Source organism: Sminthopsis crassicaudata, chromosome 1 (assembly GCF_048593235.1).
Source record: "Sminthopsis crassicaudata isolate SCR6 chromosome 1, ASM4859323v1, whole genome shotgun sequence".
NCBI classification, from domain to species: domain Eukaryota; kingdom Metazoa; phylum Chordata; class Mammalia; order Dasyuromorphia; family Dasyuridae; genus Sminthopsis; species Sminthopsis crassicaudata.
The window spans coordinates 670,866,506-670,877,596 of NC_133617.1; the positions used below are offsets into that span (position 1 = coordinate 670,866,506).

The 11,091-nt window shown below is 35.9% G+C and overlaps 1 protein-coding gene across 4 annotated transcripts in view; it reads left to right on the forward strand.

Annotated features, from left to right (window-relative positions):
- Positions 1 to 9,644, forward strand: part of RBM6 (RNA binding motif protein 6) — a 106,532-nt gene extending 96,888 nt beyond the window's left edge. For all 4 annotated transcript variants that reach the window (XM_074283302.1, XM_074283304.1, XM_074283301.1 and 1 more), the window contains 8 exons: positions 810 to 895; positions 3,229 to 3,375; positions 3,668 to 3,757; positions 4,236 to 4,496; positions 6,832 to 6,906; positions 7,420 to 7,517; positions 8,392 to 8,521; positions 9,393 to 9,644. In XM_074283302.1, the coding sequence (XP_074139403.1) occupies positions 810 to 895; positions 3,229 to 3,375; positions 3,668 to 3,757; positions 4,236 to 4,496; positions 6,832 to 6,906; positions 7,420 to 7,517; positions 8,392 to 8,521; positions 9,393 to 9,518 (1,013 nt within the window). In that variant the 3' untranslated portion in view covers positions 9,519 to 9,644. The remainder of the gene's footprint in view (positions 1 to 809; positions 896 to 3,228; positions 3,376 to 3,667; positions 3,758 to 4,235; positions 4,497 to 6,831; positions 6,907 to 7,419; positions 7,518 to 8,391; positions 8,522 to 9,392) is intronic.
- Positions 9,645 to 11,091: the final 1,447 nt, after the last annotated feature.

Below are 11,091 nucleotides of genomic sequence, written 5' to 3' on the forward strand. Positions count from 1 at the left end.
AGCTTTGGTTTAATTAAACTCATTCTTTTGATTTCTAAGGATAAGAGAATTCAGTCAATGAATCAATGGCCAATTAACAGTTGAATACCTACTAGTTGCCAAAAATTATAATAAGTTTTAGGGATATAAATACAAAAAAAAAGAAATAGTCTCAGCCCTCAAGGAGCTTATATTAAAAGGAAGCTGAAAAAGGTGGAGAGAGGTAGAGATCAGGGAAAGGTAAAGAAGCCAGAGATTTCCCAGAGTAGTCCAGCTAGATGAAAAATGAGAGATGATTTGAACTGAACTCCCCCATTAATTAGAGGTTTTTGAATTCCTGGTCCTGTTAACTTCTTGGAGATGTGGTGGAGAAGTCTGTCTCCTTTTTGCCAAACTGGACTGGAAAAGTGATTCACTAGGATTTTTTTCTTAAGATTTTTCTGGTCAGGATTTGACTAGTTTGTTTTCTAGGTCTTTTTGGAGCAACTAGAGATGAAACCCACTATACTTCTTTCTATTTATTCCTTTACCATCTTAGTTCCCATCTAACCCACTAATCTAGACTGTTGGCCAGACTCCATCTTCTCATTTTATTCACAAAGATTTTATGAGAAACTTTGTCAAACACTTTGATATAACATGTATCCTACTGTTATTTGACAATCTAATAACCCCATCAGTAAAGGAAGTTAAGCCTGCCATGATTTTTTTAAAAGAAGTTTTTATTAATGTCTTCTGTTCTTCTGTTTCACTCTAGGTCATTCCAAGTCTGTATTTATGACTATTTTATGCTTATGAGAAAGACTAATATTGACTTCTTTCTTTTTTAGCTTCATCTGACTGCTATATATATGATTCTGTCACTGGTTACTATTATGATCCTTTAGCTGGAACCTATTATGACCCCAAAACACAGGTGATTTTTAAAATTTTGTTTTGACTACTTTTGTTACTTTGAAAATGCACATTAATATGTAATAAAAGCTTATAGAACTAGAGTAAGGAATAAGGAGGTCTAGCTTCTATTACCACCTTTATTACTTTCTAGTGATTTTGAACAAGTTAAAAAAACAAAACACTGAAACATAATCCATTGACTTCACTTGTAAAATGATGCTGGTTCATAGTTTTGATATTAGTATTAATTAGAGTAATGGATATAAAAAGTATTAGTAATAGAACATTTTCTAAAGTAATGGGATTTTTTCTCCAAACAAATTTACATAGCTATCTTTTACAGATTTAATTCTTTATTTATAAAGAAAAGTTTTGTATTAATTTCTGAATATTCGTGTATCTATTGCATTAGGCCTGCCAGGTTTGAGGATATGGAAAATCATTTAAAGTTCAATGATCAAGGTTACATATAATTCCAATTTTTTGCCCCTTAAATTATTCATGGATTTAGTCTCTATGGTCCTTAGTTTTCTCTTGAAAAATGAGAGGGTTGTACTACATGTTTTCTAAAGTCCTTTCTAGTTTTAAATCTTCTAATTCTATGATTTAGGTTGGCAAAAATCAATTAGTCATCCTGAATCCTAGATTTCTACTCTTAATCATTTGCCCAGCTTATTTTGAAGTCCCAGGACTTATCTCGGATTTTATTAGGATCAGGGATATTTTTGAAAAGGACTTTTAACCCCAGACTTAACCATTGTTGTTTAGATTTAACATTGTTGGGGGTGGGAGGAAAACTCTAGGTTTAAAAAACCACAACATTAAGCATTTATTAAATTCCTGATGCATGGAGAGCATTCTGACAGGTTCTAGAAAGAGATGAAAGATTAGTAAATCATGATTCCTGCTTTCAGGAAGCTCAGCAGTAATCAGCATTGGAGGATCATAGAAGCCCCCTCATTTTGCAAATAAAGAACTAAAGCTAGGAGAGCTTAAACCAACTTTCAGTGGACTTGAATCCAAATTTCCCTGATTCTGAGCCTGACTCTTAATTTGTTATACCATGCAGTCTCAAAATGAGGCTAAGAGGGAGTCAGGTGCCTTACCCATGGTCACACACAGGCTAGATTTGAACCCAGAATCCAAGGCATATATTTTGTTCAATATAGCATCACTCAGATTGTGTGCTCTGTGAGGTTTTAGAGGCAAGGTAATTTAGTAACTAAAAAGGGTCATGGAAGACTCTTGAAAAAATTTAGTATTTGACTTGAGTTTTAAAGATGTGTAGGAGGCCAATGGTTAAAAATGGCACATCCCAAACCCAACAATAGCATGAAAAATGGCACAAAAAAAAAAAAAAAGCGCCACTGTATATTTGAGGGTAGAGATGCATCTTATTTGTCTAGGATATAGAACATGTGAAAGGAAATAATAGATTAGTTTAGAAAAGTGGGGTAGAGTCAAATTGAATACCTTGAGTGTTAGGACAGGAGTATTATTCTGTAGGTAAGTTAGGAACCTTTAGTGATTTTGAAGTAAATAAAGAGCTGCTAAATTTTGAGTAGGCAAATGACATGGTCCCAACCTGTGCTTGGGAAAAATCCCTTTGGTGGTTGTTTGGAGGATAAATTGAAATTGGGAGAGTTTTTAAGGTAAGGAGAATTATTAGAAGACAGTTGCAACAATCTAAGCAAGAGGTTTAGAACAAGAGAAAGTTAAAGGCCTTGAGGACAAAGTTGGCTATGTGATTAAATCAAGCCAGAGGGAGAAAAGAGATGCAAGATGAAGATTGGTCAAGGAATCAAAAGATTCTAAGGGTGGAGATTTAGTATAATATTGGAAGAGCAAGAAAGAGACATAGTTGGTTCTATTTGGAGAATGGAATTTAGAAATCTAAATTTCTGAGATGAAAGATTTTAAGGTCTGAAGTGTGATATTTTGATTTGGGACTACGATGGGGGGAGAAGTAGTAGATCTTTGGAGTTGAGGTTAAAGAACAGAGAAGTAAATTTAGTGGCGAATTGTTTTAATTTTTTTTTTCATTTTGACCTCAAACATAAAAAATGAACACTTCAATATGTGCAGAAAAGAGGGTTATTATATGTGAAACTGAATTTATTTTTTTAAAGTGCGTAATTTAGTATGATGGTGACAAAAGTATGTCACCTATGTGATCCTTTTGAACTTGCTTTTGCTTTCTTCTGTTTTGTTTCTTTGATGCTCTTTTAATCTTCTTTTTTCATCACTAATATTATCTACAACTTCCCCTCACCAAAATAGAAACTTTGCCTTGTCACAAATATTTTCAAGAGAAACAAATCATCCCAGCCTTATTTCTTAATAACCCTCTAGCAAGAAGTTTATATACCACAAGACCCTGGGTCACCTGGGGCAGAAAACAAGGGGAAGAAACACAACAGTCAAGGAAAACCAAATGAAAAGAAAGATGCTTCCAAAAGAGATAGCAGGGAAAAAAAAGCTCGAAGCACACCCACAAAGGTAAGAAAGAAATCTTTTCGTTCTTTTGACTGTATAGTTTTTACTGTCTGACTTTTTTTCATATTCCCCCCTTTGCAAAATGTAGATTATTTCACAGCCCTTTCTTGTTGGAGTAGAGATATGGATAAGATTTAAAATAGTAGCTAAATTCTGTTGTCAAGTACTATATTACCCAATTTGTATCTCTCTACTTCTTACAACCTGCTTTGTTTCTGTGCCTTAATGGTCATATGTAAATTTTGCTCTAAGTGATAACTTCATCTTAAGTTTCATACTGTTTATTTGATTTCAGGAAATCTCCAGTGAAGGGAAGGCCTCTACTGAAGATGTCTTCAAGAAACCACTACCCCCCACAGTGAAGAAGGAAGAGAGCCCCCCACCAGTATGGCTTCTTGACAGGATTCAGGGGATAGAGATAACCTTGTATTTGATTAAGGGATAGCAATTATATGTGATGCAAGGATTTTATTCTTTTCTTTCATCAGGGGAAAATTGAAAAACTAAAAAAAAAATTTGAGGGAAATGTGTTAGCTATAATAGTTATTGCAACTTTTGACCTGTAATACTTTCTTGGCTCACTTTACCTTGACAAATGCCAATGAGCAAGAAGTAGAGTAAGACATAGGTATTGGAATATGCCAGAACAGTGAGGAGGGGCAGAGATAGCCCCATTTTATTTAAAATTTAGTTTTGGTTGACTTGTGAAATTTTCATTTCACTTCCAAATGTAAGTTTTGAGAACTTCAGGTTTCTCAGTATACCTGAGAAGAAAGAGAACAGATAAATGAAAAATAGACTTAAAAAATGACCCAGAGATAAACAAACAAAAGTTTAAAACAGATATTTTCTTGTCTTTGCAGCCCAAGGTGGTAAATCCTTTGATTGGGCTTTTGGGTGAGTATGGAGGAGACAGTGACTATGAAGAAGAGGAAGAAGAAGAGAAGCCCCCCCCTGCCCAAACTCGCCCTGCACAGACCCCCCAGCGGGAGGAATTGTCCAAAAAGGAAAATGAAGAAGACAAGCTCACTGACTGGAATAAGCTAGCCTGTCTGCTCTGCAGAAGGCAGTTTCCTAATAAGGAAGTGCTGCTCAAGCACCAGCAGCTCTCCGACCTCCACAAGGTAGCAGGGTTGGAGTGGAGGAGAGGGAGTGACAATGATCCCAACCCATTATGTGGGCATTAAGACCCTGCAGTGGGTGCCTTGCTGGACTCGGGATTGGCAGGACATTCTTGAACTTTGATCCTAGGGAAGTCACCCCATATCTTCATCTGCAAAATGGGGTGATGGTAGTAGAAGCTAATGGTGTGAGTCATGAGAACCAAATGACAAAATAAAATCCTTCACAAAATCTAAGAGCTATTTAAATTCTAGTTGTTATGATGTCAGTGAGGTTCAGAATCATCTCATTTTTTCATCTGGCTTTCTTCCAGTATTCCTCAGCTTCTCCCTCTTTATTCAAGTTAATTCTTGTTATGTCTGACTCTTTGTGAACCCATTTGGGTTTTCTTGACAAAAATGCTGGAGTCATTTGCAGTTTCCTTCTGTAGCTCCTTTTACAGATGAGGAAACTGAGGCAAATAGGGTGAAGTGACCTGTCTAAGACCACACAGATAGTGTCTGAGGCCAGATTTGAATTGAGGAAGAGGAGTCTTTCTGACTCCCAAGTTTGGCACTCTATCCACTTTGCCATCTGGCTGCCTCATTTAACAGTTAAACCTATTAACAATTAAATTAACTTTAATGAAATCAAAATTTTCCTTGTTACACATGAGTTGTCTTGAGAAAAATATCCTTTCTGACTAAAATAATAGAATCAAATTAAGTGGCAATGGTTGTCAGACTGATATCACAATTCTAGGGTATAGGTTCTAAAGGCCAATCCTATTCTCAGTTTTTTGCTGTATTTTTGAAATTTTGAAACTCAGATTCTAGTCCTAGTTTAAAGTATGTATGTATGAAGTAAATAAGGAAGAAGGGAGGATTTATTAAGTGCTTGCTGTGCTTCTAGAATTGTGCTAAGGGCTGGGAGTGGGGTATATACGAGTTTTACTTTCTCCCCTCAAGAAAGGTCCTTACATTCTAGCAGGAGCCAACTGGGAGACCTGAGATTGAGGAGTGCAGCCATAGAACATGGATTGGGCTTTCAAATAGTCAAGACAGCCCATCCCTCAGGGTAGAAGTTCCAAAGCTAAAAGGCATAGTTCTCCAAGGCATGATCTTTCTTTAGAAGTCCAGTTGACAGGGTGCCATAGCATCAGGGTTTCACAGCAATACCATGGCTAGAATGAAGTATTATGGTCTGGGCCTGGCTTAATATAGTAGAGAAGATTTATTTCTATGATTTATTAACCTTGTGACTATGGACAAAGTCAGGTAATGTTTCATTTTCCTTCTCTTTGAAATGAATTGGACTAATAAGTCAGCTAAACTTTATCAAGTACCTACTATGTGCCAGACAGATACTGTGCTAAGTTCTGAGGTTACAAAGAAAAGCAAAATATTCTGCTTACAGTCTTAACAAGGTAATTGAGGGTCACAAACAATTAGTGTCTGGAGCAAAATTCAGGTCTTCCTGATTCTAAAGTCCAGGTTTCCGTCCATTGTACCACCAAGCAGCCTGTGAAATCTGAATCTGATTCCAAATGTAGCTTACTTTGCACTGCACCAGCAGTACCTGGAGCAAAGCCACTTCCTACTAGGAAAGTGATGTGCCCCTACCCTGAACTTCATAATCATGCTAATTCTTGTGCTGATATGGTGCCTGGCTTCTAGACTGCTACATTTGCATTAAGGAGTGGGGGGAGGAGGGGATGTTAGAGACAAGCATGCATTTCTTTCTGAGCTCCCTTCCTGAGAAATTCTTGGTCATGTATCTCCTTTCATCTTGTTACCTAATAATTTGGCATAGAGAAGAGGAAATTGAGGTGTAGTCTTAACTATAAGCCATACATTGAGTCAGTGACATAAGCCAGGCTAGTTTAGATACTCTGCTCTGAGAATGGCAAGAACGGTTAGGTTTTCAAACTTCTCTGACTTTAGAAAGAGGATGGAAAGAGAAAAGGAGGGGTCACATATATTAATTGGAAGAAGCCTAAGGCTTTTACTAGGAGTGGCTTTCTTTTTTTTCCCAATAGTATTTTTTCTAAATACATGGAAAAGGTTTTTAGCATTCATTTTTATAAAACTTTTTATGTTCCAAATTTTTCTCCTCTCCCTTCCCCCCCTTCCCCAAGACAACAAGCAATCTGATATAGGTTAGCTATATTCAGTTCTTTTAAAGATTTCATATTTGATGTATTGTGCAAGAAAAATCAGATCAAAAGGGAAAAAACCATGAGAAAGAAAAAAAGCCACTACTAAAAAAAAAAAAAAAAATCCACATGATCCAGGAGTAGCTTTCTAATAGAAACTCACAGAATGTTCTTTTTACTCAAAATTCCCCTTATTTTCACAGCAAAATCTGGAGATCCACAGAAAAATAAAGCAGTCTGAGCAGGAGCTGGCATATCTGGAGAGGAGAGAGCGGGAAGTATGTTTATTAATCTTTTCTCTATTTGCTAATTTTCATCCCTCCTCAGAGTAAAATTAAAGAGTTCTTTTCTTGCTACTTGTAATGTTTGGGCTATCTTTGTCAAGGTCCTTTGGACAGGCCCTGCTCTCAGCAGGATAGACACCATGAGAATGGTCAGGAATAGAGTTTAGGGTCTTTATTTTGGGCCCTTTAATCTTAGTGCAGGAAGCAGGACAGCCACCAGGAGGATGGTCAAAAATGGAATGTCTCAATTCCAATCCTCAGCCCTTATATACCTTACTACAATTACATTATAGCATACTGAATTTGTGTGAACTAGAGAACCATATTAAGTACTAAGCTAGAAAACTATTACATCACCATATTAAGTACTAAGTATATATGTGAATTAGAGAACCATCATTTCATCAATTCTACTGAGTTAACACCTTGTTTCAACTATACTTTTCCAGAAGTATACCCACCCTCTATACTACTGACAGTTATGTCTTACATTTTGGTTTCTAACAGGGAAGATACAGAGAAAAAGGAAGTGACCGTAAAGAAAAACTCCATTTTTCAGATTCCCCAGACAGGAAACGAATGAAATATTCCAGGGACACTGACAGGTGAGTCATCTTTTCTTGGTTTAATGCTGGTAAGGCATTAGGTTCTGGCCTATCCATGGTCTTTTAGTCGTATTACTTCATATGTAGGAGATATAAATATGCCACTTGTGAAGCAAATAGAAAGTATCTTTTTTTTACTCTGAATGTTAAACATTATCACTAACCTTATATTTAATTACTATCATCCAAATAAAGTGTTGATAATAAACTGTAGGTGTCTTAGGGGTCTGAAGCCACTAGGGCAGAAGAAGCACTATTATACTGTAGAGTGAGCATTGAATTTGGAGTTTGAGAATCCAAATATTTTGCTGACTGGTTTTTGGCAAAGCATTCGATTTTTCTAGACCTAAATTTCCTTACTCATTCGTAAAACAAGTACTTTGGATTAGATAAACTTGTGGTCTTTTGATGTGTATGTTGTGTGTGTTGTGCAAGTGGGTCAAAAGCCAATAGATTTTATCACTGTCACAAAATGGATCTTTTAGCAAACTGGAAATTAAAGAATCCCAATTAAGCCAGTACTGCTAATTTTTTGGTTTTTTTTTTTTTCCATTGACACACTTTTTTTGGCTAAGGCCACAGAGTTCTATGGGAATAATAGCTATCATAATGGTTAATACTAGCAAGAAATAGCTAGTAGGATTTTAAATTTTCAGCTTAATTTGGTACTTCAGTACTAATTGCAGAAGTTGAGTTTTTTTAAAATTAAGAGCATGTAGAAAGGGGAAAGGTAGTAGGAATTTCACAAGATCAGTGAGACTACTCTTGAGATTTGATTTTTCTCTATATGAGGTTTAATGTCTTTTGAAATGATGGTTTTTGTTCTGACAGTCAACCAAAGGCAAATGCTTACATACAATTGGTTCTTTTGCAGTGATCGTAAATCTTCAAATAAAGTAGGTATTGACAGCAACAGTAAAGGAAGCAGTGTACTGCAGTCCCCAGGTTGGAAGAAGGGAGCAGGTCTGGGATATGGTCAATCAGGCCTAGCCTCAGCAGAAGAGGTAAAGGATTTTTATCTTGTTTATCCATAACTTTTTAAAACCTCTGTAGTCTTCTGTGAACAAATGTTGTCTTAATTCTGCTTCTTCTAACAGTGCCTTGCACCAGTTGACATAGGAAGTGATTGGAGAAAGGATTGTTCAGTTTGTTTTTAGGAAACAGTATTTCCTAGAGTTGATTTGACATAGACCTGGAATAGAAGGGAGAGATAAGGCTAAGGATGACATGGAAAAGCCAAGAAGACACTATACTTAAGTGATAAGGAAAATGGAGCATAAACTAAATCTTTTTCTAAATGAAATGGTAGAGAAACACTAGGTATAAGGGGAAAGAAGGTAGAGACGAGAACTGGGAAGGAGCTTCAAAAATAATTCAGTGTCAGGATTTTTTTTTTAGTTAAAATATTTTTACTTTGAAAGTAATAAAGCTATCAAATGTGCATTTGATTGTACATGAAACTCCAAATATTTCACACAACTTGCTTTTCCTTTTAAGTATACAATAAATGCGACATGTAACTTGTAAAGCTAAAATTGTACAATTCAGTTTAGTTGAAAGCTAAAATTTGGGAAACACTACTATAGCATACCACTCTGTCATCCACAAGCTGATGTCTTTTATTTGGTGGGCTAACTGAAAGCTGTTTTGATGAGTTGGGAAATTCGAATTTGTTCTATTGAAATTTAAACTCTGTTTTCTGAGTCTTTTGGGGGGTATTTCTTGGTATAGCCTCTATGGTGCATACAACTCTTTATCTCATTATTGTTAAAACATCTTTGGTTCAGAATGTCCCGTACCCTCCAGAAAATTTGATGGCCAGGTGAAGCACTGAGACCAGCTGTATAATAGTCCTTTCTTTGCCTTGTTTTTCAGACTGAAGGCTGGACAAGGGGGTCTGGTGTTGGATCACAAGGGAAACCTAGCAAGAGGCAGTCAAATGAGACATACCGAGATGCTGTGAGGAGAGTCATGTTTGCTCGATATAAAGAACTTGAGTAAAGGATTGAGAGAATTCCCACAGGGTGCAACCTTCTTTTGTGTCTGTCTGTCTCTCCTTTTGTTTTGTTACTGTTCTTGCTGCTAGAACTTTTTTTAAATAAAATTTTTTTCAATGTGATGAATATATATTTTTTAATCTGCTACGTCTTTACCATCCCCCTACCCTCAAACTATATATATTTTTTGAATCAATGTGAGCTCTTGTGCCTTTCTTTTTTGAATTCCTTCATGCTTCAGAAATGTTAGCTATAGTTTTGGACCTTTGCTACAATAATCCAGTATCATGGCGAAGGGAATCTGTCATAGAAGAAGTCTTACAAATCACATAACTTCTCAGTATCCCAAAATACCTCTCCAAGAGACAGATTTACAGAGGTGCATGCATTCATTAGTAAAGGGAGTTGGCTCAATGGAAATTCACGTACCCATGAAATCACAACTTTGATTTTAAGGAACTAATAATCTGTGCTTTAGATATTACCTTCATTAAATTTCACAACTCCTTAAGTTTTAAGGTAATTGTGATATCTTATCTTATTTTTTTCCTACCTGTGCCTGAGGAGTTTCTATTGTTTCTGAGGAACTGAATTGGGCTTTATCCAGTACTGGCTGAGTTATGATGGCTGATTCTCCATATGCTATTGTTAATTTCTGTGGTAGCTTGAACTTCTCTTTAGGTTAAATAGTACCTTAACTCAAGATTAGCAGCTACATAACATAGGGAACTACTATTATTAATAAAAGTAGAGAAATTGCCTTTTGAGAGGGTCCACATAGTTGTCAAGATTGGGCTAATGATTTATTTCATTGTTTAAATTTATGATCTAAATTCCAACACTAACTTTGCTCATGGAAGCAGAGGGTGAATGACGGGGTGTCCAGAGGGGAAGCTTACTGATTAAAGGTAACTCTTCTTTGATGGAAATTGGTTAAAGGTATTTAGCATATATCACCATTGAGGGTTTCTAGAATATTAATTGAAGGTACAAGATGTACTCTCTGAACCTTTCTCCCTAAAAAACTTAATGTCTTTAAATATATACTTGTTAATTTGAATAGAATTTTAATAATTGACCTACCTTAATCACATCCTTAGTTACACCCATCATTGAAGTGTTAAGTTTTTTCACAAATGATGGCTTCTCATTTTATTTAACTTTTGAGAATCTGGCAGCATTTCCTTATCAATAATACCGGTGTCATTTTGTAATGTACAGGATATGAGTATCCAGAGAAGGTTAAAATAGTAATTTATTTCTTTGACAATGCTGATTTTTTTTTAAAACTTTTTAATTTTGACGATTTTGTGCCATTTCTAATATTTATTAACCTCTGTGATCTGTGGTAAATTGTGCCTTTGCTCTCAGCCCACATTTTATTTTGCATCAAGAACTTGAAGGGGTTGGATTAGGTGATCTCTCCATTCCCTTTCTATCTATAAATCCTATGAACATAAAATCTTTCAGTTGTGTTATATTATGTGACCAGAGCAGCCAAACTAAGTACTCAAAGATTCTTATCAAGAACTTGGGAAGTACTTGCATTAAATTTGGGAAATGCCACAATACAAAGG